This window comes from Lolium perenne, chromosome 3 (genome assembly GCF_019359855.2).
Source record: "Lolium perenne isolate Kyuss_39 chromosome 3, Kyuss_2.0, whole genome shotgun sequence".
In the NCBI taxonomy this organism is placed as follows: domain Eukaryota; kingdom Viridiplantae; phylum Streptophyta; class Magnoliopsida; order Poales; family Poaceae; genus Lolium; species Lolium perenne.
The window spans coordinates 270,729,119-270,756,477 of NC_067246.2; the positions used below are offsets into that span (position 1 = coordinate 270,729,119).

General features: G+C 43.8%; 3 protein-coding genes across 4 annotated transcripts; 1 reads left to right on the forward strand and 2 right to left on the reverse strand.

Moving 5' to 3' along the window:
• The first annotated feature begins 1,751 nt into the window (after nt 1–1,751).
• LOC127344575 (photosystem II reaction center W protein, chloroplastic-like) lies at nt 1,752–2,432 on the forward strand. The gene is made up of 2 exons (XM_051370877.2): nt 1,752–1,912; nt 2,020–2,432. The coding sequence occupies exons 1-2, from the start codon at nt 1,840–1,842 to the stop codon at nt 2,340–2,342; spliced, it is 396 nt and encodes a 131-aa protein (XP_051226837.1). The 5' UTR covers nt 1,752–1,839; the 3' UTR covers nt 2,343–2,432.
• Nucleotides 2,433–2,538: 106 nt separating this feature from the next.
• Nucleotides 2,539–12,774, reverse strand: LOC127344574 (alpha-mannosidase I MNS4). 2 transcript variants are annotated; one of them, XM_051370875.2, is made up of 18 exons: nt 12,565–12,774; nt 10,524–10,643; nt 10,338–10,430; nt 9,747–9,833; nt 8,490–8,580; nt 7,544–7,599; nt 7,080–7,152; nt 6,857–6,966; nt 6,441–6,491; nt 6,133–6,221; nt 5,702–5,783; nt 5,504–5,617; nt 5,216–5,295; nt 4,719–4,854; nt 4,119–4,189; nt 3,979–4,033; nt 3,796–3,859; nt 3,087–3,329 (listed from the first exon to the last, which is right to left on the reverse strand). In XM_051370875.2, the coding sequence occupies exons 1-18, from the start codon at nt 12,760–12,762 to the stop codon at nt 3,235–3,237; spliced, it is 1,665 nt and encodes a 554-aa protein (XP_051226835.1). In that variant the 5' UTR covers nt 12,763–12,774; the 3' UTR covers nt 3,087–3,234. The 2 variants fall into 2 exon arrangements, with proteins under 2 accessions (XP_051226834.1, XP_051226835.1); XM_051370874.1 differs by having other exon boundaries at nt 2,539–3,329; nt 3,796–4,033; nt 12,565–12,770.
• Nucleotides 12,775–16,953: 4,179 nt separating this feature from the next.
• On the reverse strand, nt 16,954–18,719 carry LOC127340064 (4-hydroxyphenylacetaldehyde oxime monooxygenase). Its single transcript, XM_051365843.1, has 2 exons — nt 17,865–18,719; nt 16,954–17,779 (listed from the first exon to the last, which is right to left on the reverse strand). Exons 1-2 carry the CDS (start codon nt 18,717–18,719, stop codon nt 17,147–17,149), a joined length of 1,488 nt encoding a protein of 495 aa, XP_051221803.1. The 3' UTR covers nt 16,954–17,146.
• Between the last annotated feature and the right edge of the window lie 8,640 nt (nt 18,720–27,359).

Here is a 27,359-nt window from a genome sequence, read left to right on the forward strand (position 1 = left end):
CAGCTAGACCTTCTTATTCTGGACTCCCCATCTTGATCAATTAGCAACTGGGTCGCCCGGTTGGGCCATAGGCCCATCCACCATCTGTGGGTCATCCGGACTTGCCGGAATTGGTCTATGTCGTTGGTATGCCCATAAAATATATGCACAACAAGTGCTTCATCTAGATCAGAAGATTGGGCGAGGATTGCCCTCATCTTCACGTGCCACAAAGAGAACCTTGTAGTGTAGTTTAACTACGGTAGATTGAACTTCAGTAACGCCATGTCACAAACCCTGGATCAAACACTACCACTTGTTATAAACGCGACATGTATAACACTGCAGAAACCGACTTCAATATTAGGTTATGCTCTTGTGTCATGGAAATAATTCTCTATGGCCGACAAACTCGCTAAATTTAGTCGAACCTAATATCTACTGGAATGCAAGGTGTACTAGGCTTTCGGCTAAAAAAAAATCCTCTTGACCAAGAGTATCCAATTGGGCATTTGGCCGAAGTCGCAACAAGTTTAGTGACCTAGTCAAGTAGTTTATCCATAATGTGTGTAACAGAAGAGCTCAAAAAGTAGGAACAGGACAAAATGCACGAGCGGGTATCATATATTCCCATCAGGAATTAAAAGGAGAACAAAGAAACAGCAAAACTGTCATTTGAATGCCACGCAAGAAAAACACATGAGTTACAAAAAGAGAAAACAATGAGGCAGACCGCATGTTTGATTTTCTCCTTAATTTATGTGGAAATTCCATAGAAAATTTCAAAGGTACACAGGGTAAGAGATTCTGATGTTCCAATGGTACCAATGATTTTTTGCTACGGAACACGTATCCTCCAAAATCTCCGTTTCTAGTTTCTTGTTCCAAACAGGATCTAAGAGTTCGTTGGTCGATCATCTTGATTCTTGAGCCAGTTAAACAAGTTCATTTCCAAAGGGTAAATTACAATTTACCCTTTGTATATCACGGAAGGAGTATGACATACATGTAGATTTCAGTTTGTTATGGCTACCATGATGCCACTTCTCAAAATTCAAACTATAAGTGTCTAATTTTTTTTAAAAAAAAATGTAGTACTCAACAGATGTGTGTTTACAGTCCCAAAAAAAATTTGGAACAAAATCCCAAATACACTCTGAGAAACAAAAAGAAAAATCTAACATAAATAGTGTCACAAAAAGACAAAAGTACAAATGACACCATTCACATATCAATTTGTCTTTTTTGTTTCTCTATATGTATTTCGAATTTGGTTCCCAAAACTCTAGAGATTATAAAGACAAATCTTGTGAACACTCGCACTATTTTTTTCGGACTTTTTAGACACCTGTAAATTTAAATTTTGAAGAATGGTGTCATGCATGGTAGCATTTGAATTGTGGCATCACTGAATATTTACCCGGCGAAAGAGATCAACTAGGGCCAAAATTTTCTACAGCCGGACAAAAGATCACCATCGGCCGAAATAATGTCGATGTAATGCAGTACATAATTTGCTAGATCAATACCTGCAGTTTTTCGTCTTGAAATACGAGTGCCACTCAGCTGAACTGAAGTCATTGAGTCAGACGTCCACATATTCTGATAGGAGAATCCGCGGGTCCACGCGGCGAACGCCCATTGGCCACGACGGGATAAACCATGGATGAAGCATAACCAATCTCGTGCCTCACCCAATCCTAGTGGCGCCAGATGATTCGCAGCTTCCTCGATCCGCGATATTTTACAACATCGCCTTAAAAAAGGAAACACCAGCGGACCAGCACACGCTAGCCAAGACCTGAGCAAGACACACTCTCCAGCTAGGATCAGCAGGGCAAGCAGCACAGCACAGCAGCAATGGCCACCATCAGCGCCGCCGTGGCGACCACCGTCGTTGCCCGTGCCGTAATCACCAGGCCGCAGGCTCTAGGTAAGTGGCGTTGCGTGCCTTCATGCCGCTCTAGGCACAAAACTCTTCCATTTGCACGTACGTTCACTCTGAGCTGAGCATGAAGGATCTGTCTATCAACTGTGCAGGTCTGCCTCAGCTGAGCACGAGGAGCCAGAGGGTGAGGTGCAGCTACTCCAAGGACGCCAAGGAGGCGACCCCGGCCGCCGCCGTCCGTGGCGCAGGCGCGTCCCTGCTCGCTGCGGCGGGTGCGGTGACCGCGTCCGCGGCGCCAGCGTTGGCGCTCGTCGACGAGCGGATGTCGACGGAGGGCACCGGGCTAAGCCTCGGCCTGAGCAACAACCTGCTGGGGTGGATCCTCCTCGGGGTGTTCGGCCTCATCTGGTCACTGTACACCGTCTACACCTCCGGCCTCGACGAGGACGAGGAGTCCGGCGGCCTCTCGCTCTAAGCCTTCTCATGTAATCCCCGTGTAATCATGGCAACGGTCGGTGTAATGTAATTCCAGACATGGATATCTGTATCTAAGTTGTTTCCATTCTGAGAGATGTTTAGCGGTCAGAAGAAATGCTTTGCCTCACTGGATATTGTGCATCGAGCAACTTGAATAAAACAATTAAGAAAAAATTTCAAGCGCGCATCGGTCAGAGTTGTCAGTAAAGCTGATTTGTATAGAATGTTGCATACACCTATTTGGCCATATAGTTTTTGGTTTGCCTGTGTACAAAACTTTACATCTGCTATATGATCATAACCATATGATATAAAAAATATCTAATCACTACAACAGAATAAATTAACAATGTTGATTCCGAAGTTCATTTGCCATAGGAAGTTCAGATTGTTTCTGCTGGTAAATACTGATTCTGGGCGCAGCTCATAGTACAGCTCAAAGAATGCCCCCAATTTCAACCATTGATTCCAGCTCATTAAGCAGTGGTCGGATAGTGATTGACGGCCCTGACTCAACACGGCTTGCTTCCTATGTTGGGCAGATTTTCGAGTGTAACAAGGCCAGCTCTGACCATGAAGGTGCACCAAGTTAGGTGAAAAAAATCGGTGTCTACTCTAAGGGTCAGCTGGTGCTATCTTCATTTTTCTCCTGATAAACAATATCTTCATCAGTATCCCCAGCAAGTTTTTGGGACGAGCCACCTGTAGCATCAGTCCTCATGGGCTCCCTCATGAACTCAGAGTCGGCAGTTACCACAATATTCTCATGAGGTATTGAGATGGTCTCCAAGGACTCATCGGGTTGGCTTGTGACAGAATGAGACATCAATATAACTGAACTTGATTGAGTCTGGACACCGGATGTGGCCACATGAGATTCATCGGGATTCTCATGATCTCTTGAATTTTGCTCTAAGGAGTTGTCCTCTTCGTTGCGGTACGATATGCCAAGTTTTTGAGCGTGATTCAATCCTGGACAAACTCCCTGGCGAAAAAATACAGTGCAGTTAGAAAAAACTAATAAAAAAAGGAGGCACTTCAGATCAATGTGTGTGCATAAGATAATTGAAGTGGCACAAGATCATAGAGGATCCTCTTGGTAAACGTGGTATTCATGTATAGTAGTAGAAGTACTATATAAAACATATAACAGAGCCATTCATCCTTACATAATGACCGCAAAATCAGATTTACACAGAAAGCATGCATGGTACCCCTAACTACTCAGATAAAGTTTTACATTGCACTGTTGTCAATCTCATCTCTTCCAGCCTTCAGTGAAGGACCAGGAAAACGACAGTAGGACCATTAAATGCGTCCCATGCAAGCAGTCAATATATTGTTAAAGAGAAATCACTTCAAACAGAATTATCTATTATCTTTCCGTTTCTTTCAGTAAGCAAGAGATAGTACCTAAGGAAATTGTCAAACAGAAATGCAGTAGAGCATACCTTGATGTAACCTCTTGTTGCAAACAAAACATTGGACATTGAATATTGACTGGAAGAAGTTTGTCTGTCATCAAACTGAGTGTAGTTAGAACTTTGCTGCTTACTAGAACTATCGCCATTACCGTAGCCACGGTCTGTACTACCATTACAGAATGCTCCAAAATAAAGGCAATGCTCATCTACCAGGGCTATTTCAGGAGTAGCAGGTAACAAATGACCTTCTGTACTAAATATGTATCTGCAGAGTCAACGATACACAGTAAGTTGGAATGTTAAGTATGAATAAGCAACTGAACTTAATAACTCCACAGAATCGTACTTACTTATATGGACCATTTTCAACAATGTTATCTGGGCCTACAGCTAAATCAAAAAGAAGCCACAAATATTTTACCTGCAATGTGCTAGTAGTTAGAATTAACTGGCAGAGAATGACTTGAAGGAAATATAGCATGCACATATAATTTAACAGACAAGAAATGACTGTTAGCTTGTTTTAAGATTTCCGATTCACTGTAATGATAATGGATTAGATACACGACAAGATCAGACTGAAAATGTTTAGTACTTACTAGTATATTTAGAGGTATAACATTCAAATGAAATCTAGCAGACATGAAATAAATGATTATATTTCTTAATTCATATCAGAACATAAATCTACTTATAAATGTCAGGATTTAGGAGGAGAGATGTTTTTTAAGTTTTTATGGTTCACTCGTGTTAGTAGACTAGATACCCTACAAGATAAATGACTAAATGTTTGGTAGTGGCACACTAAGTAATTATGCCAACACATGCTAATGTCATATTAATAAACTGATCTTGGTGATGTGTGACACTGATCCAAGAAAAAAATCATGGGCAGGCAAGCTTTTTATCACAAGAGATTACATCACAAAATTTGATATACAAATACTTGCCGTTTCTGCAAGGAAAAAACTCTCCATGTGGTCATCCTGCTTGTGGGTTTCCACATCTGATATGTGGCAGTAACCACAAGGGCATTTAGCACCATATTGAATGCTTGCTAGTATATCCCTTCCAACATCAAGGTACCTGCAATTAATATATTAGAAAAATGAATTCTAGGAGGGAAACCAGTCATAAACAGAATGAATTTAACTAAAAATGGTTAAGAGCTTGCAAGTATCAGTTAGAAGTACTCGATCCTGCAATTTGTTTCATAGTAATGAAATTACTTTTGCATTTGTAAATGAAAGTCCACTGGTTCAACCATCTAACTGGCAAAGGCCAAAGGTAAACACCTTTTGTCGCCATCAGCATCCCATACAAAACCATACGTACAAAGTTCCACTTAAGTCTCCTATCCCTTTTAGTGGTGAGAGCAACTGAATCTAAGAGATTGACGTATTTAAAAAGAACAAGCTCCATCTTCACCTTGCAAAGAAAGACACACCTATAATCTCTGGTAGCCTTGAATAGCCAATATGTGCTTTCAATCAACTCAGGCCGCAGCGGATAGCTCCTTTGTCCATTCTGTGAAACATAGGAAATGGTGAGATTAGTGCTAGTATGTGTGGCAAATAACCTCGTTTCATAGAGTTTTGCTAGGACCATATGTGTCTTTTAGGGTTGATAATTCCATTTAAAGTTCAAGGCTTGGAGTGCATCCTGCTCGAAAGTTTGAGGACCAAAACTATATTAGCCAATAAAGATATGAAAAAAAGTACTGTTGTTCCAATACCTGAACAGTGGATGTAGCGAGGTTAAACCCTTCTGGAGTGAACCCATATTTTTTCCAGACGCTAAAGAAGGCAGCATGTGTTCGAATGGCAGGATCAACATCTCCAGCTAGAACCTTAAATCCAAGTATCATAAGTAACCATCCAGAATACCTTGCAGAGCTAGTCTATATGTGTTCTGGCATATGAAGAACCCAAACCTGAAGTCCTGGCCAGAATGCCTGCAGACTGTTGAATAATGGCCAAACAGTAGCGCCAGAATTCATATTTACCTCAATATACCTAGCCAAGAATTTTTTAAATAACATTTCAAACTAGAACATTCAACAGAAAACAGCTGAAGAACTTTAAACAGCATGCACATATAACTATCTGATCATCAATGCTGACCTATAAAAACATGAGTGAACATATGTAGCTGTACCTTACAGATTCATATTACAGAGAAAACACAGATGATTTTGATCCTTACTAGTGTATTCATGCATATTATGCAAGATCACATTCCAACTTTCGACTTTTAAACGACAAAACCTTGAAAAATAGCCAAATCCTCAAACAATGACATGAACTGTAATTCAACAATTCTGAACAGGATGTTTACTAGGGAGAAAAAGAATTGCATTTTTACCAAGGATCGTGATGGAGATAGTGCATTACAGCCTTGTAAGCCTCCTGAAATACATACAAGTATTCTTCATCTCCGAACAATAAATATGCCTGTTCATACAAAAATAACTGTTAAACCCCATAACAGGAAAAGGGTCAAGAAAAAGATGCAGGCCCAGCTAGATGATGAGCAGGCTTTTGTTCATGCTCTAGAATAAGCATGTATCGAGGATCATTTCAAAAAATTATTCCACTATGCCCATTTTATTACATATGATGGTATGGAACTTTTTTTTTCAAAATATGTTCTAAGATTTACAGTTTTGATACCTTCAAAAGATATTCGTAGAATGAGTCGATACTTGTGCCGATTCCTGCATCCTGCATGATGGTAATGGCGAATCATCTTCAAAACTTTAAGACTGAAAAGAGAACAGTTGAAAGCACATTTTGAAAAATTGCTGTAGCATGTAATTATGTTGTTTAATTGTTAGCATGATCACTCAAGAAGCAAAAGCGACAATACATTGCAGAACAAACAGAAGCACTCATGCATCAACTTAATAAAAAGTGGATCTAGTGGGTTGATATGGGGAGATGGTTTATACCAGACAGTGCTGCATGCCCACACAAATGGCATGAGGTACTTTATTGTACACCAAAAAGTTAAACATCAGCAAGCAAAGCATGCTAGAAATAATACGTTTGGTGGTACAAACTTATCACAAGAGGACAAAGGTTAATACCTTCTGTGTCCATTCACCAGTAAAGACATTTATATGGGCACCGACAAGGTTGAGTTTTGACCTACGTGCCCATATACCACGCACTGAATTTTTTGTGACTTGCTCAAAAACTGCCATGAGGAGTAGCAAATTAAACAAAAAATGATATAATAAAACAATATTAAGAAAGCAAAACAACAAGATCAAAATTGTAAAACTGATACGTATTACCAAGAATACTGACCACTGTTATTAGTCAATCGACTCAAGATACCGAATTCCAATGTCAACGTGCCACCACCAGCGGTCGATGTTACCTGGGGTAACATACAGAGTGTCAACAGAAAATATAATGATTGTTCATGTCCATTTAATAGCCTTGTCAAGTTTCAAAAAAACTGCTTGACTGATTACCAAAGATGAATACGGGAGATTAGGCAGCAGATATGTGATGGTATTTATCGTACAAAATACATCATGAGCAAAAGAAATTTAAAGTGATTTAGAGGTTTAGATGCCACGCATGGATTATTTTTATCGGTTGCAAAATCAGTAGAATAATTCAAGGAAAACCATTCCAAAATTACCGAAGCAAACTGCATAAGTAGTTGGGATATCTCAGCAAATCTCTACACTATCGATAATCAGCATATGTCTTGACATGTTTCTGTTTGCAAAACTTTACAGCCAAAAAAAAAAGAAGCTTACCTTGCTTTCATCATCATCGACACCATACAATAAATTAACAGATCCAAATGGGATACCTACAAGATAAATTCCGCCTTGTTAGGCAAACAATAGGAAATCAGAGCACAATATAAACTAAAATTTTGAAAAACCTTTTTCCTTGTTCAAAACGATTATGTAAGGCAATGAAATTTTCCAACGCAATTAACAAAGGAACATACAATACCACACTTTTTTATCAATGATATTGAACACCATATAAGATACAAGGTTACGGGTATGCTTTATACTAAAAAGGTACTCAAATGGTTACATTGACCAAAATTTTCCAGCAGAAATGAAGATTTTCTGTAATTTGCACTTTGCAAAGCACCTTCCTTAGATAAATATTTTGTCACATTATGAACTTCATTCAATGGTAGCACCAATCAGATTAACACTGAAAGTCTGCAAATTTCAACATTCATTCGCTACTGTAAACCTCGATAAAATCAAGTTGGTAGGGCCATCAGAAAGTGCAACACAAAATAAATGAGCCTTCAAGAGAGCATGCAGGGAATATTCTTAGAGCAAACCTAACTATTTTATTCTTTATTTCTACCTCTGGCCATCAAAAATAGCATTGAACAGCAGTGAGGCAGTAACATAGGTTCAACAACAGGAAAACTCAGGTGACAGAGCCCACCACGTCGCAAACTAGCATATAAGATATTTATCATTTTACAAATTCGCAGTGTGTGGATGCTCACAATTGTGTGTGCGTGCACGCGGGCACGCACAGGTGTGTGTGCGTAAAACAGAACATGCTTTTCCATGTAATTTGGTATAGTAATGCCATCCCTAAGCAGTGAAACTAGTTCTTTTACACGAAGAATTGTTATAAATAAGGTATCAAATGTCTGATGTATTGATATGATACATAACATATTCTATTCGAATATAGATACAGGCAGACAAAGTTGTGAACCTGTAGGAGTGTCAAATGCAGGCAACAACCTCTGGGCTAAGTCATCAGCCAAATGAAGTAACTGATCATCATAAGAGTCGATCCTCATACCCTATCAATGAAAAGTTAAATCAAATGCTGGAACATCTGAACCACGTTAAAGTTCAGAATGATAATAAACTTCTATTAGTCAAACTAATCCAGATACATACTGGAAGATAATAGCACTTGCAAGCCATGCATAAGAAGACAAATAAGAAAGATTTTCACACGCTGCCTGTGACTTATTTGTGCTCCGCCCATTCAGGAATTGTTACCATTTATTCAGAATGATGTTCTGTAATATCTGTTAAATGACACGTGGAGACTGGAGAGTGTAGCTATTGCATTTTTTGAACTTCTGGTCACCCTTTTATAGTTTGACTGAGAAAGTTAAAATGGAAGCATTATAACCTTGTTGCATTCAAATTGGCTTAATGTCTTATTGATTTATGCACACTTGAACAGATAAGATGAATGGAGTTTGGTGTGATGATACCCCATTTTCCTCTTTGAACAGTAGATTATTTTACTTCACTAAGATTATTTTGTTCACTGGCTCATTGCATGTGGGTGCTATTAGTGAAACGTAAAAACTAATAAAAGACAGTTGACTGTACCTATTCTTCATGCACCACATGCAGCCATAATACTACAAATAATCTCAACCAAAAACACAACAGTTGGAATTAGGTTACAAATGGTCTAAGCAACAGGATATCTGCATGGTTGTCTCTCAAGTAACAAGTTATGGTGTCATCCGTTTACAGTGCAAAGCACAGGCACACTAATCATGCTGTCACGGCCCCCGCAAAAAGCAAGCCCACAAATCAGTGACCGTAGTTGGACTTAGTGTCAGGTTGGGTACAAAAGCTGAGCCAAACAGGTATTGATAGGGACGGCTAAGGTCACGCCATGTCGCAGATCCAACGGCTGGGACCACAGGTGGCCTGAGAAGCCTCCATTTCCCCCAAGAATGTTTCTTTTAGATACGTATTAATACTATCAATATGGTCTGGTAGATTTCAGTTCAAAAATGGTCTTACATAAGTAGGTTTCATTTGCAGCACGGCTGCTGGTTTCAGTCAGATTTCTTGCTGCATTTTGGACTTTGGTATATGTTATAGTATGCAGCAATATCTATCAGTATATACTTTTCACCATACCAAAAAAAGCGTTATCAGGAAATAAATTATAGAACAATCACAACAAATATAAGATGGGATTGAGCAGACATACAGTGGCATAATCACTGGCAATCAGGTGAGCTGATAAAAGACCTCCAAGGATGCGTATGTTGGTTTCAAAAACTGAGACAGTTTTGTTCTGCATGGCCAGAGGAAACATGATTACTAAAATGGCATGAAATTTAAACAACAATCAAGTGTAAACAGACTCACAAATGTGGTAAACCAAAAACATTTTGATTTTTACACGCTAAAATTCAAACAAATAAAGCAAGCACACCAAGTAGAAGTAGAAGACTCAAATATAATGAATTAGTGACGTATCTACTCAACAGATATGACATTCTTGGTACTAAAATATTTGATACAGAAAAGCGTATTGCTACTTCACGGCATCATTTGTGAGTTAGATCAACAGATTAATAGAGAAAATAATTTCTCCAGCAAGCAGTAGATTATTTTGCTGCCCAGCACAAATTAAGATTTAAGAGTACTTCATTTTGTTTACTATGTATTGGAGGCATATTCTTTATCTCGGAAATTACAGTGCAAAGTATAAAACAATTTCTAATGGTTATGGCGCATTAGTTAGATCTGTAATTAGTGAAACCGGATTCACTAAATGTCATTGATGTTTACTTACAATATCAAAACGGACGTTCTTACCAACCCACTGCACACCAGCACTAAATCTCTCCTTATCACCTAGTAAAGCCAAAGTATCCAAAGAATCAATCTGTTCAAAGAAACATATTGGTGAATGATGATATTCCACCGAGGAAACAAATGCAAGAAAAAATACATGAGTAACTAGTCTATTAATTCTTACAAGAGTGAGCGCATAACCACCAAGGGAGTCTTCTCCTTGACAGCTCAATGGTCGCAGTTCATCAAGTGGAAAAGCATGTTGCATGTACCCATCAAATGCATGATAAAACATATCTTTCACCTACATGAAGGACATACTTTTGTATGTTAGCACTTACACAAGATTTTAGGTTAATACAGAGCATGGAAACTCAACTAGCTTGTCTGTATGACATTTGGAGACTACAGAGTTACTGCCACTACTTCCAGGCAAGCTAAACTAATGTTATCAACATGATTGGTTAATTATTTAACACGGCACATGATATTATCTAGGTGAAGTACAAGAGTAAGACAATAAGAGAAATCCAGGAGAAATCAGATTACTGAACTGGCCTAAGCTGCACCCCATAAAAAATGAGCTGTAATTTGGATTATAATCCAAATTTATTTTACCATCAAGACATCATTAGAACGTGGCTCGCACAAGGCACAAAAAATTCAGAGAATTGCCTGAGAAATGCTTCACCAAAAAGTAAATTTAATAAGAAAAAATTCAGAGGTAACTTGAGGCATGCCTCCGAACAGCCCTATAGAAAGACAACATCACAGCTCTACCTTTGGAAAGCCATATAATGGGCCCTAATCTGATCCGCAGAAACAGCACTATCAAGTTGCGGCCGGCCGAAAATGATCTCGTATAATCAAATTCAACACCATATGCTCATGAAAATGCCTTTGTAATTGAGGTGTGGTGGGGTGCAATTGCTTAAGTCCCAACTGGTACCTCTGTTAACATGATCTTATAACTAATCTTGGAAATGCCAAATCCAAACTAAGTTGCGGTAATTTCCCCCCACTCAAATAAGCCTTGAGTAGTAGAATTGTAGAAATGCCAACAACTATAACTGAACAATGATCTAGAGTGGGCAACAAAATGAAACTGTCACTAAAGCCTTCAGCAATATTCACGAATCAAACAAATGTCCACTAATGTTTAACACGACACATGATATTATCTAGATGAAGTACAAGAGTAAGACAATAGGAGAGATCCTGGAGAAATCAGATCACTGAACTGGCCTAAGCTGCACCCCATAAAAATTGAGCTGTAAATTGGATAATAATCCAATTAATTTTACGACCAGGACATCATTAGAATGTGGTTCGCACAAGGCACAAAAAATTCAGAGAATTTCCTGAGAAATGCTTCATCAAAAAGTAAATTTAATAAGAAAAAATTCAGAGGTAACTTGAGGCATGCCTCCGAACAGCCCTATAGAAAGACAACATCACAGCTCTACCTTTGGAAAGCCATATAATGGGCCCTAATCTGATCCGCAGAAACAGCACTATCAAGTTGCGGTCGGCCGGAAATGATCTCGTATAATCAAATTCAACAACATATGCTCATGAAAATGCCTTTGTAACTGAGGTGTGGTGGGGTGCAATTGCTTAAGTCCCAACCTCTTTTAACATGATCTTATAACTAATAACACATGTCAGCGCACCTTGGAAATGCCAAATCCAAACTAAGTTGTGGTAATTTCCCCCCACTCAAATAAGCCTTGAGTAGTAGAATTGTAGAAATGCCCACAACTAGTATAACTGAACAATGATCTAGAGTGGGCAAAAAATGAAACTTTCACTAAAGCCTTGAGCAATATTCACGAACCAAACAAATGTCCAGTATTGAGAACACTAACAATGCCTTCTGGTCATCTCCCATCAGGCATGAAAAGGCCAAATGCCCCAAGAAGTGAACTCTGGAAAGTCAATTCCAGCACCATCTTTCCAGGAACAAATAGTGGTGGGTATGACTGAAGTCAGGAATCTGACAAATTTAACTAGGAGTAGTCAAACCAAGCACCAGATTACAAAACCAGCTCGCTTCGCAAGCACGGTGCCGTTGCTGGCAATCGAACTGAAGCCAACGACAGCACTCAGCGTGTTCGCATCGAGCAGAGCTGGACAACACTTGCCGCTGGTGAAATCAGGTGGCTAGTAGCTGTTAAGCTAGAGATGCTGCGCCTAGGCGTGGCGGATCTGAGAGGGCGGGGTACCTCGTCCCGAAGCCGGCGCGCCTCGGAGGGCGTGACGCCATCGGCGACGGCGGGGCCGGCGAGCAGAGCGCACGCGAGGAGGGCGGCGGAGAGGCAGAGGAGGGGCGGCCCTTGGCGCCTCAGCCTCATCGGCTGCATCGCCTTGTTTGGGGATGGTGTGCGGGAGAGGTAGGAGGATTCAGTGCAGAGTTCCAGCATACAAACACGGCTCGAGGAATCGTGTCGTGCAGCAGTAAAAGTCGATGATTTTTTTGTGACATGACGAAATTCGAAGATTAGCTATAGGTGCATGCTCTTTATTCTTTTCGTTCCAAAATAATACTCCCTCTCTCACAGTTTAATCAAGTTAGTATTAATTATATGTTATAAAAATTATATCATTAGAAAATTATATTATATAATTTATATATATTTTAAATTATATAGGTCAAATTGACGACCTATAGATACGGGGAAGACTAGTAAAGTGAGACGGAGGGAGTATAAGAATGTGGTTAACATTATATGGTCTTTGATACACTATTTTATCACTACCTTCCCCGTTTTAATAAATAAGGTATTTTTAAAGGAATGTTATACTCCACCCCTCCTAAAATATTAGGTTGTCAAAAATGTATGCTATTGACTTTTTTTAACTTTTATGCTATGCTATTGACTATTGAGCACGAAAAGTCAAAGATGTCTTATATTTTGGGGTGGGTGGACTTTAAAAAAAACGCCATCCCTCCCAAAATATTAGGTTGTCCCTCGATGTAAGGATATAATTACAATGCACAAGGCTGAGACTAGGTCGAAGTCGAAACCACCGACTACTCAAAGCCACAAACATGGTTAAAAGACATATTGCAGTCGACTTGTAAAATAGTATTGGTGAGAACAAATCTTCATGCAAACATTCCACAAACGCGATGAGCTCTTCGCGATAATTATCCATGTCACCAAATGCCACGCGATGAGCTCTTTCTAATGGTGTCTGGATGAGAGGTATACAATGTATGAGTTTTGAAGCTGAGATTGACCGGTTCATGTTCATCAGTTTGTGGAGTAAAATTCAGAGTATTCATCTATCCAACTCGCCTGACAAAGCATCGTGGAATCTCACCACTGATGGCCAGTATTCAGCAACTTCAGCCTATGATATTCAATTTACTGGTCGGATCTTGCGAGATGAGATGTCGATGATTTGAAAGTTTAGAGTTGAAGACAAGATTAAGCTTTTCATGTGGTTGCTCCTCCAAAACAGGGTGAGGACAGCCGACGGGTTAAGCAATCCTGGACGGTCACATGATGATCTGTGTTGTCTATGCGACCAATCTATGGAGTCTGCCTTTCACTTGGCTCTTGATTGCCCCTTTGGAAAGAAGGTTTTGGCAATTTTCTTGCATGAGCCTGAGTTAGTGCAGGCTTCAACCTCGGCTATCTCCATTGCTGATTGGTGGATCTTAGCTCACAAGCATTGTAATCTCAGGAAAAGAGTCTCTCCACTACGGCATATATCCTTAATTTGGAACCTTTGGAACGAGAGGAACATGCGTATTTTCCAGATCAAGTCGATGCTTTCCGTCTGCTGTTGTTGTACACACGACACTACAACCAGCTGGGGCATCAATGGCGGAATGCTCCTAAGGGTTTGGAAATCCGTCAGCGAATGTCTTTTTCTGTGATGGTACCGCGTTTTCGCGTCACATGTGGCGTTTTGGGCCATTTGGGTCCCGAAAATCGTGACGTGTGAGCTCTAAACGTCAACAATTGTCCATAAATGAGCATCGAGGGAGGTGGACGGCCCGAACTATGGACTAGGAGAGGGGACGTCGCAAGAGTCGAAGGCCTAAGGCACTGGGACCCATATTTCTAATGGGACACAGTCACTGTTCGCATACATGTACCCGACCTGCAGCACTCGGACCCGCATGTCAAGTACCGACATGACCCTCCTCCGTGGGGCTGCCCGTTCCGATAGCCTTCCAGCATGCGAAGTGGACCAGACCTGTCAGTACCACCAACATGGGCTCCGCATGTCAGTTGCCATGCCAAAAAAATTGCACACGTGCGATCACAAGTGTCAGCATGCCGTCAATTCTAGACGTCTGGCCCCGCATGTCAAAGCTTGGTGGGCCCAGCATGTCAGAACTTGGTGGGCCCGACATGTCAGAACTTGGTGGCCCTACATAATATGTCGGGCCTACATGGGTCTTAGGTGCAATTCTCATTGGGCCCACATGTAGATGTGTCAATTCTGGATGCCTGGCCCGTATGTCAGAGCTTGGTGGGCCCGCATGACTGGTACCGATACGACCAGGTGTCTTTCGGCCAAATTGGGTGAGTAAAGGCCAAGGCTTATTTATTTGGTTCGAAACAAGCCTACAGAGGAGCCCAGCTTATATTTAAAGCTAGACTGGGGCCTGAACCAATTCGTAGAAAATTATATTCCGGCTCAGATCGATTACCCATAACGCTGCTCTAGTTTGCCTCATGAGCCCTTTTTTTATGGGCGAGATTATATAACTATAGTCCGCTATTGCTTCACCTTGGTACAGTGTACCTTGGTCCGGCATTGGTCCTCCTGGTTTCATTGAAAATGAGACAAATGTTACAAGCAGCGAGACCACCTCCCGATCTTAAGAAGTTAAGCTCTGTTTCGAACCTAAACGCGCGACTAGGCTAAAAAAGAATACCAACCAATTTCTCTTTTCAAGTATGCAATTTACCACTCTCTATGGCAATTTCATCGGAAAAAAACTTTTGAACTTTCAAATTTAGTTTTTTGGCTGGCCCAATGCAGTTAAGTGTTATCCAGGATAGCACCACATGGACAATAATCATACGTAAAACTATAAAAGTTACATGTTTTTTCTTTAAACTGACAAAATTACGTACGTACTTTCTATTGACACAAAGTGGATCTGATGATCACCACTAATAAATCTGAAAGTTTCACTTTAGTGCCGGTTTTGTGTCAGATTTATGAGAAATTTGCCGCAGTTGATTGTTGCCTCATCTAATAAAATGATCTTATCAGCGTAGCTGTTTTCACTACATGTTGCTTATCTTTTTCTTAATAAAACGATTTAAATTTCTCGCTTTTATTACTAACTAATGCATTGATTAGATTATGCAAATTACTTTCATGTTTCATGATTTCATAGATGATATGAAAAGTTCTATTATCCTTACGAAAATGGACAGCCGTGGCAACGCGCGCCATCATGGTCTAGTTGCTATGTATAGCAAATTTGGTTGAATGATGTAATTTATTTGGTTGAGTAATTTTATTTGATTGAATTGTTGTCTGCAAATATGAACTGTGTTGTGATAGAGATTTTTTTTGGCAAATAGAAGTATGTTACATTGAGGAATTTTTTTGCAAGTAACAAATATTTTGCATTTGAGCTGGTCATTTGGCGCCGCGCGCTATGGGCAGCGGGCCCTAAAACGGCGGCATCATCTGCCGGCGCCTCCAAAACGCTTGTGCTGTTGCTGTTTACGGGGTGCCGGTGACGATGCTCTCATCTTACGTATTAATCTGTTCGCGATGACAAAAACAAAAATTACACCGGAAGTGGTTTAACATGCAAGCAGCGGTTGGCACATGGATGCGCAAGAAGATATCATTGGGTTTACCAAGGGGGGAAATTGTGGCGAAATGCAAGAGGTGGCGGCACAAATGGTCTCGTCAGACACCATTTTACATCTCGCTCGATCACGAGACGCACCGTGGGTGGGTCGGCCCACACGCCACATTTTTTGCTTGTAGCATGGGAATAGAAGGCTAGCCGATTTAGCTTCGTCCAGTGGCGGAGCCAGCAGGGTGGAAGGGTGGGGCGGGCCCCACCCTAAGATTTGCCCAGCCCATATATCTTCTATATAAAATGAGAATTTTTTTTAAAAAAAGCCCAGCTCAGTTAGGCCTGCCCCACCCTAACAAAATGGGCTAGATTCGCCACTGGCTTCCTCCACTGAGTAATGCAATGTGTGTATTTGTCCAAGAAAGAAAGAAAAGAGGAACGCTGTAGCGAGAGTACATCTTGAATCAGCTACTCGATCGTGTGTGTTCACTGTGTCCAGGGCGACTGTCTTGGTTCTGTCGTCGTTCTGGGCGAGAAATCCATGTACCCATTGAGTGACAACTTATATCTTGAATCAGCTACTCGATCGCGTGTGTTGTCGTGTATTCCTTCAACTACTGTGTTTTGCAAACTTCAAGTCTGATTGTGGATTTTTTGGACGTTTTCCAAGAAAATTTGCATATGAAGTCATGCATAAATAAACGCCGGGATGAACTGAATGAATAAAAGGTGGAGTATGTCACATCAAAATGCCACACATGCAGACAATCCTTCTCCACAAACTGCGAAGAAGAAAAACTGACGCTTATATATGGTCATCACATCATTGATTAAGGAGCTGCGAATGGGCACAGCACATGATTAGCACAGTGTGACAACTGCAAATATATACATAGTCGATCGAGGTTGCTTATCACTCGTGGATCATTCAGCCTAGCTAAAAAGTAGTAAACATCGACCGAAGAATTGGCCGAACAAGCATTGCATGCAGCTGTTAGAACAATCAATTCCCTTACTTAGGCGCGCTGAGGCAGGGTGGGCACGAGCACGAGCGGCGTCTTGCGGTGGAAGGTCAGCCCGGCGCCTGTCTCCTCCATGCTTATGTCCTCCACCTCCGTCCCCTCCGGCAGCGCCCAGTCGAAACCGCACAGCAGGTTGGCCAGCGTGAACTCCACGTTCATCAGCGCCATGGCGATGCCCGGGCAGATACGCCTGCCGGCGCCGAACGGGAGCAGCTCGAAGTGTGCACCGTGCAGGTCCACCTCGCCGTGGCTCTCTCCGGCCTCGAACCTGTCCGGGTCGAACTCCTCCGCGCCCTCGCCCCAGCTCGCCGGATCCCTCCCGATGGCCCACACGTTCACGGCCACCCTCGTCCTCGCCGGCACGTCGTAGCCGCCGATCTTGACGTGCTGCATCGTCTCCCGCGGCAGCAGCAGCGTCGCCGGCGGGTACAGCCGCAGCGTCTCCTTCACCACCATCTTGAGGTAGCTCAGCTTGGACATATCTTCCGGCTGCACCCAGTTGTTGCCTCGCGCCGCCACCCTGATCTCCTCCTGCACCTTCTTCAGCACCCGCGGGTTTCGGATCAGCTCCGACATAGCCCACAGGATCGTCACTGAGGTCGTGTTCACGCCTCCCACGAACGTGTCCTGCATTCAGTTAGAGACAATTTGATTTTATATATCTTAATAATTAATGTAATGCGGAGAAAGAGCTCTGTTAACATGCACGTACCATGAGGATCGCCTTCACATTGTCCCTGGTGAAGGCCGGGTGCTCCTTGGAGAGGTTGATGAGGACGTCGACGAGGTCGCTGCCCTCCCTCTCGCTATTGGGCTCCAGGTGCTGCTCGATGACCACCTCCAAGAAAGTGTCGATAGCTGCAAAGCTCCGATCGCGGCTGGCGGCGAGGCCGGTAAGGCGGTCGACCAGGCGGCCGACCGCGTTTGGGAAGAAGTCCTCCGCCGAGAAGCTCGCCTGCAGCTCCAACGCCTCGCCGAGCACGCGATGGAACATCTCTGCACCGTAGACGTTGCCAAACGCCACGGTGCAGATGATGCCGTTGACGAGGCCGTAGATGCGCTCGCCGAGGGCCACCGGCGTGTTGGGGGTCAAGCCGGCCATCAGCTTCTCCACCTGCGCCTGGCGCGCGCCCCACGCGGCCTTGACGCGGCGCATGCTGACGAACTCCGTGACGAAGAGTTTGCGCATCTCGCGCCACTGCTCGCCGTAGGGGGCGAACGCCACGTCCCTGAACCCGTAGGACAGCAGCTTCGGCCCCGGGCCCGCCGGCCTGCTGCAGCAGTCGGCGTCGCGCGTCCGGAGCACCTCGCGCGCCGACGACGCCGACGACACGACGAGAATGCGTGTCGCGCCGAGGCGGAGCAGCATGACGGGGCCGTGCTGCCGAGCGAGATCCCGCAGGTTCCGGTGCGGGAGCGGGCCTAGCTGGTGCAGGTTCCCGAGCATCGGCAGCCCTACGGGTCCTGGAGCAAGCTTGCCTTTGCTGCCCCTCCTCGCTAGCAGAAGCAGAGAGGCCAAGATGGGCAGCAGGAGCAGGAGGAGGATCTGCGTGGAGAAGAAACACATCTTGTTTTCTGCTTGGTGAGGATGTGGTGACGATGTGCTTTGCTGTTGGACTGACGAAGAAGAAAATGGGGAGGAGGAAGGACGGCGGCGCAAGACAGGGAAGAGTGGGACTAGCGTTCGGAGGGCACTGGCTCCGGTGTCTTAAAGGAGGGAGCGAGCTCGGGAGGCCGCTCGATGCAGGGTTGGAGAACGTGTCGATCTCCATTGCCAGATACGGGAGAAGCAGACGGGGCTAACGGGGAAGACGAAGACGGAGTTTACCCGAATGGGTACCGGCGGAAAATTGTTGAGTGAATAGCCAAAATGCCACACACGAAACCAAAAGTTCCAAAATACCACTATTCGGCGCGTTTTGTCTGGGCGGGTTTTTACCCGATCCGTTTGCCTTTTCAGTGTTCAATGTTCGTTGTTCTTTTCTTTTCGTTTCTTTTTTTCCTCTGCGGGTTCAACTCCGGTGAGTCCTCTCATCCACGAAGAGGGACAGAGGAACAGGGGCGCGAGGAAGTGGTCGACTGGCCGTCGTTAGGGCATCTCCAGCGGCGCGACACATTTCGGACGTCCAAACGGACGCGTCGTGTCCGTTTGCGTCAGGCCAAATGGTCGAAAGTGTTCGGGTGTCCGTTTGCGTCGGGGGTGACTCCAACAGCACGACGCATAATTTTTTTTTCATTCATACGCCATAATTTACATGATAATAAAAAAGACATAAAAAAGCCAGAAAGGGGTGCTAAAATAGGCGCTGTCTACTGGTCGTCGTTGCTGACGAGGTCAATCAGCTGCGGCGTCGGCCATGGAAGCTCGTACGCCAGCGGTGGAGGAGGTACCGCCACACGGGCAGGAGGCTGTGGCCAGGGATCCCACGCTGGAGCAGCAGGCGGAGCGCGGACTCGCGGAGCTGGATTGCGAGCCCGTCCCACAAAGCGAGCTCGTTGAGCTCGTCCTGCTCGCTGTTGGCCAGTGCCATGGCAATGGCCTCCTCCTCTGAAATGTTCGACGGCTGGGTCTCCGGATCCCACGTCGGTCCACCGTCGTCGTGGTCGTACTGCAGCATGGTCACGTCGTCGCCCTCGTCCGCGTCCTCGTGGTCGTTCTCTTCTTCTTCGGCGGCGATCTTGCGCTCAAAGTAGTCTACGTCGGCGAGGTAGGCAGCGCGGCGCCGCGCGTCGAACTCCCACATCCCGAAGGAAATCCAGTTGTAGGAGTTTAGCGGGTACGCCGGATCCTCCCGCAGATCCGGCGGCAAGACCGCGCGGCGGCGCCGCACCTCGTCCCGCCGCTCTCGGCCCTCGCGCGGCACGGGGGGGGGGGGGGGGGGGAGGGGGACCGGCACGCGCCGCGAGTTCAGGTACCAGCCCCTCCCGGCAAGTTCGCGTCCGGCCATGGTACCGGCTGGTTTTCCTCCCATAGCTGCCGAGCGAGGTCAACGCGGACGTACCGGCCGACCCGTGCTTTCTTGCCGGAACGCGAGTCGCTAGCCTCCTGGTCGTTCTTCGTCTTCCGGAATGGCCAACATTTCTTCCCCATGGCGTCGGTGTGGTGGCTACTGTGGGATTTTGCCAATGGTTTTGGTCGGGAAAATGGGCGCCGGCAGCGTCCCTTTAAGGCTCCGACGCCATCTCGCCTTCAATGGCCTGTCAGTGCAACGCCTACTAGCTGCGCACGCTCGCGGAAGCCGAGGCACGCCATTAACGCGGCCCCTGCAAAGGCTGCAGCGCGCCGCCCAGAAGTAATACCGCGGAAGACGAAGCAGTTGTGCCGCTGCCAGGCGGGCCCGCGCGAGGACCGAGCGGACACTTTGCGCGACGAGAGTCTGCGGAGACGCAAACCTGGCGCATATTTGGGCCAGGTTTGCGTCTCCACGGACGGCCCGGTCACTTTGCGTCGCCCCGCTGGAACAGGCCCCAGACGCATTTCCGGTCACGGCGGACACAAACGGTCGCTCAGCGTCTGTTTGCGTCACGCCGCTGGAGATGCCGTTAGAGCATCTCCACTCGTTGGCGCTCCCCACGCCCAAATCCGGACGAAACAACCGCCGGATTGGACGAAATTAAGTCGTGGGGAGTACCGTATTTCCAGTCGTCCACCCGGAGTTCGGCGGACATAGTTTAAATTCAAACAAAGCGTCGTCCCGCGCTACAAGTACGGCCAGTTGATCGGCAAAAGGAGCAAAAGGATCAGCCACAGATCGGCGATCGGAGGGAAATTACACGGAAACAGGCTCATCGGCAGTCCCGGCCGGCATGGCGGTGTCCGACGGACCAGTTTCCTCACACGCCGTGGCCGAAGCGGCTGCGGCAGCCGACGACGAAGCAGCGGCAGTGGACATCGAAGCAGCCGCAGTCGACGAGGTAGATGGTGAGGAAGCCGAGGTAGGAGCCGGCAGAGACGACGAAGGACTGGCCGGAGTGGCTCGGAGGATGTCGCTGCGGTGGCCCTGGTACCAATTCCTTGTCTCCTCGTCCATCAGTTCCATGTTGCCGCCGCCCATCGGGAACGCTAAGTCTGTGTTCCTCTTCTTCGCCGCCGCCGTCGTCTTCAGCAGGGCGATCCGGACGCCTTGGTTGGCGAGCATCTCCCACCACCTGCCGTCGAACTTGTCATTCCTCCCGTCGGCGTGTGACCTCAAGTCGGCCCAGCACTTGTCGATCGACGCCTGCATCCTGTCGGCGGGATTGCCCGTCTTTTTGAGCTCTTTGAGCTTCTTCTGGCCGAGTTCAGGGTGCCCTTCCGCCGCGCAAGCCGCCGGAGCGTCGGGGTTGTACTGCTCGGTCTTGCTCTTCGAGAGGGTCGTGCGGGTTTCCTTCCACTTCTCGCAGTTCTCGAGGCGGGCGTAGACGTTCAGGAACTTGAACTGCAGGCCGGTGTCATCCGTGTACATTGATGGCGTGTAACTCACACGTTCGTTGGGAACCCCAAGAGGAAGGTATGATGCGCACAGCAGCAAGTTTTCCCTCAGAAAGAAACCAAGGTTTATCGAACCAGGAGGAGCCAAGAAGCACGTTGAAGGTTGATGGCGGCGGGATGTAGTGCGGCGCAACACCAGGGATTCCGGCGCCAACGTGGAACCTGCACAACACAACCAAAGTACTTTGCCCCAACGAAACAGTGAGGTTGTCAATCTTACCGGCTTGCTGTAACAAAGGATTAACCGTATTGTGTGGAAGATGATTGTTTGCAGAAAACAGTAGAACAAGTATTGCAGTAGATTGTATTTCAGTAAAGAGAATTGGACCGGGGTCCACAGTTCACTAGAGGTGTCTCTCCCATAAGATAAACAGCATGTTGGGTGAACAAATTACAGTTGGGCAATTGACAAATAAAGAGGGCATGACCATGCACATACATATCATGATGAGTATAGTGAGATTCAATTGGGCATTACGACAAAGTACATAGACCGCCATCCAACTGCATCTATGCCTAAAAAGTCCACCTTCAGGTTATCATCTGAACCCCCTCCAGTATTAAGTTGCAAAGCAACAGATAATTGCATTAAGTATGGTGCGTAATGTAATCAACAACTACATCCTTAGACATAGCATCAATGTTTTATCCCTAGTGGCAACAGCACAACACAACCTTAGAACTTTCACACTGTCCTGTGTGTCAATGCTGCATGAACCCACTATCGAGCATAAGTACTCCCTCTTGGAGTTACAAGCATCTACTTGGCCAGAGCATCTACTAGTAACGGAAAGCATGCAAGATCATAAACAACACGTAGATATAACTTTGATAATCAACATAACAAGTATTCTGTATTCATCGGATCCCAACAAACGCAACATATAGAATTACAGATAGATGATCTTGATCATGTTAGGCAGCTCACAAGATCCGACAATGATAGCACAATGGGGAGAAGACAACCATCTAGCTACTGCTATGGACCCATAGTCCAGGGGTAGACTACTCACACATCACACCGGAGGCGACCATGGCGGCGTAGAGTCCTCCGGGAGATGATTCCCCTCTCCGGCAGGGTGCCGAAGGCGATCTCCTGGATCCCCCGAGATGGGATCGGCGTTGGCGGCGTCTCCGGAAGGTTTTCCGTATCGTGGCTCTCGATGCGGGGGTTTCGTCACGGAGGCTTTAAGTAGGCGGAAGGGCAAGTCGGGAGGGGGCACAGGGGCCCCAGGATGACAGGCGGCGCGGCCAAGGGGGGCCGCGCCGCCCTAGGGTTTGGGCTCCCTCGTGGCCCCACTTCGTTTCGTCTTCGGACTTACGGAAGCTTCGTGGAAAAATAGGCCCCCGGGCGTTGATTTCGTCCAATTCCGAGAATATTTCCTTACTAGGATTTCTGAAACCAAAAACAAGAAAACAAAGAATCGGCACTTCGGCATCTTGTTAATAGGTTAGTTCTAGAAAATGCACGAATATGACATAAAGTGTGCATAAAACATGTAGATAACATCAATAATGTGGCATGGAACATAAGAAATTATCGATACGTCGGAGACGTATCAGCATCCCCAAGCTTAGTTCTGCTCGTCCCGAGCAGGTAAAACGATAACACAGATAATTTCTGGAGTGACATGCCATCATAATCTTGATCATACTATTTGTAAAGCATATGTAGTGAATGCAGCGATCAAAACAATGTATATGACATGAGTAAACAAGTGAATCATAAAGCAAAGACTTTTCATGAATAGCACTTCAAGACAAGCATCAATAAATCTTGCATAAGAGTTAACTCATAAAGCAATAATTCAAAGTAAAGGCATTGAAGCAACACAAAAGAAGATTAAGTTTCAGCGGTTGCTTTCAACTTGTAACATGTATATCTCATGGATATTGTCAACATAGAGTAATATAATAAGTGCAATAAGCAAATATGTAGGAATCAATGCACAGTTCACACAAGTGTTTGCTTCTTGAGGTGGAGAGAAATAGGTGAACTGACTCAACATTGAAAGTAAAAGAATGGTCCTTCAAAGAGGAAAAGCATCGATTGCTATATTTGTGCTAGAGCTTTGATTTTGAAAACATGAAACAATTTTGTCAACGGTAGTAATAAAGCATATGCATCATGTAAATTATATCTTATAAGTTGCAAGCCTCATGCATAGTGTACTAATAGTGCCCGCACCTTGTCCTAATTAGCTTGGACTACCGGATCATCACAATGCAATCGTTTTAACCAAGTGTCACAAAGGGGTACCTCTATGCCGCTTTGTACAAAGGTCTAAGGAGAAAGCTCGCATTGGATTTCTCGCTATTGATTATTCTTCAACTTAGACATCCATACCGGGACAACATAGACAACAGATAATGGACTCCTCTTTTATGCATAAGCATGTAACAACAATTAATAATTTTCTCATTTGAGATTTGAGGATATATGTCCAAAACTGAAACTTCCACCATGGATCATGGCTTTAGTTAGCGGCCCAATGTTCTTCTCTAACAATATGCATGCTTAATCATAAGGTGGTAGATCTCTCTTACTTCAGACAAGACGGACATGCATAGCGACTCACATGAAATTCAACAAAGAGTAGTTGATGGCGTCCCCAGTGAACATGGTTATCGCACAACAAGCAACTTAATAAGAGATAAAGTGCATAATTACATATTCAATACCACAATAGTTTTTAAGCTATTTGTCCCATGAACTATATATTGCAAAGGTGAATGATGGAATTTTAAAGGTAGCACTCAAGCAATTTACTTTGGAATGGCGGAAAATACCATGTAGTAGGTAGGTATGGTGGACACAAATGGCATAGTGGTTGGCTCAAGTATTTTGGATGCATGAGAAGTATTCCCTCTCGATACAAGGTTTAGGCTAGCAAGGTTTATTTGAAACAAACACAAGGATGAACCGGTGCAGCAAAACTCACATAAAAGACATATTGAAAACATTATAAGACTCTACACCATCTTCCTTGTTGTTCAAACTCAATACTAGAAATTATCTAGACCTTAGAGAAACCAAATATGCAAACCAAATTTTAGCATGCTCTATGTATTTCTTCATTAATGGGTGCAAAGCATATGATGCAAGAGCTTAATCATGAGCACAACAATTGCCAAGTATCACATTACCCAAGACATTTATAGCAATTACTACATGTATCATTTTCCAATTCCAACCATATAACAATTTAACGAAGAAGAAACTTCGCCATGAATACTATGAGTAGAAACCAAGGACATACTTGTCCATATGCTACAGCGGAGCGTGTCTCTCTCCCATAAAGTGAATGCTAGGATCCATTTTATTCAAACAAAACAAAAAACAAAAACAAACCGACGCTCCAAGCAAAGCACATAAGATGTGATGGAATAAAAATATAGTTTCAGGGGAGGAACCTGATAATGTTGTCGATGAAGAAGGGGATGCCTTGGGCATCCCCAAGCTTAGACGCTTGAGTCTTCTTGATATATGCAGGGGTGAACCACCGGGGCATCCCCAAGCTTAGAGTTTTCACTCTCCTTGATCATGTTGCATCATACTCCTCTCTTGATCCTTGAAAACTTTCTCCACACCAAACTCGAAACAACTTATTAGAGGGTTAGTGCACAATAAAAATTAACATATTCAGAGGTGACACAATCATTCTTAACACTTCTGGACATTGCATAATGCTACTGGACATTAGTGGATCAAAGAAATTCATCCAACATAGCAAAAGAGGCAATGCGAAATAAAAGGCAGAATCTATCAAAACAGAACAGTTCATATTGACGAATTTTAAAATGGCACCAGACTTGCTCAAATGAAAATGCTCAAATTGAATGAAAGTTGCGTACATATCTGAGGATCATGCACGTAAATTGGCTTAATTTTCTGAGCTACCTACAGGGAGGTGGACCCAGATTCGTGACAGCAAAGAAATCTGGAACTGCGCAGTAATCCAAATCTAGTACTTACTTTACTATCAAAGACTTTACTTGGCACAACAAAACACAAAACTAAGATAAGGAGAGGTTGCTACAGTAGTAAACAACTTCCAAGACACAAAATAAAAACAAAGTACTGTAGGTAAAAACATGGGTTGTCTCCCATAAGCGCTTTTCTTTAACGCCTTTCAGCTAGGCGCAGAAAGTGTGCATCAAGTATTATCAAGAGATGAAGTGTCAACATCATAATTTGTTCTCATAATAGAATCAAAAGGTACCTTCATTCTCTTTCTAGGGAAGTGTTCCATACCTTTCTTGAGAGGAAATTGATATTTTATATTACCTTCCTTCATATCAATAATAGCACCAACAGTTCGAAGAAAAGGTCTTCCCAATATAATGGGACAAGATGCATTGCATTCAATATCCAAGATAACAAAATCAACGGGGACAAGGTTATTGTTAACGGTAATGTGAACATTATCAACTTTCCCCAAAGGTTTCTTTGTAGAATGATCAGCAAGATTAATATCCAAATAACAATTTTTCAGCGGTGGCAAGTCAAGCATATTATAAATTTTCTTAGGCATAACAGAAATACTTGCACCAAGATCACATAAAGCATTACAATCAAAATCTTTAACCTTCATCTTAATGATGGGCTCCCAACTATCCTCTAGCTTTTTAGGAATAGAGGCTTTGCGCTCTAGTTTCTCTTCTCTAGCTTTTATGAGAGCATTTGTAATATGATGCGTGAAAGCCAAATTTATAGCACTAGCATTAGGACTTTTAGCGAGTTTTTGCAAGAACTTTATAACTTCAGAGATGTGGCAATCATCAAAATTCAAACCATTATAATCTAAAGCAATGGGATCATCATCCCCAATGTTGGAAAAAATTTCAGCAGCTTTATCACAGGCAGTTTCAGCAGTTTTAGCAGTTTCAGGCAGTTTCTCGCGCTTTGCATTAGAAGTAGAAACATTGCTAACACCAATTCTTTTATTAGTATTAGTAGGAGGTGCAGCAACATGTGTAGCATTAGCATTACAAGTGGTGGTAATAGTCCAAACTTTAGCTACATTCTTCTTTTTAGCTAGTTTTTCATTTTCTTCTCTATCCCACCTAGCACGCAGTTCAGCCATTAATCTTATATTCTCATTAATTCTAACTTAGATGGCATTTGCTGTAGTAACAATTTTATTATGATGATTTTCATTAGGCAAAACTTTCGATTTCAAAAGATCAACATCAGCAGCAAGACTATCAACTTTAGAAGCAAGTATATCAATTTTCCCAAGCTTTTCTTCAACAGATTTGTTAAAAGCAGTTTGCGTACTAATAAATTCTTTAAGCATGGCTTCAAGTCCAGGGGGTGAACTCCTATTATTGTTGTAAGAATTCCCATAAGAATTAGCATAGCCGTTGCCATTATTATAAGGATATGGCCTATAGTTGTTACTAGAATTGTTCCGGTAAGCATTGTTGTTGAAATTATTATTTTTAATGAAGTTCACATCAACATGTTCTTCTTGTGCAATCAATGAAGCTAATGGAACATTATTAGGATCAATATTAGTCCTATCATTCACAAGCATAGACATAATAGCATCAATCTTATCACTCAAGGAAGAGGTTTCTTCGACAGAATTTACCTTCTTACCTTGTGGAGCTCTTTCCGTGTGCCATTCAGAGTAGTTGATCATCATATTATCAAGAAGCTTTGTTGCTTCACCAAGAGTGATGGACATAAAGGTACCTCCAGCAGCTGAATCCAATAAATTCCGTGAAGAA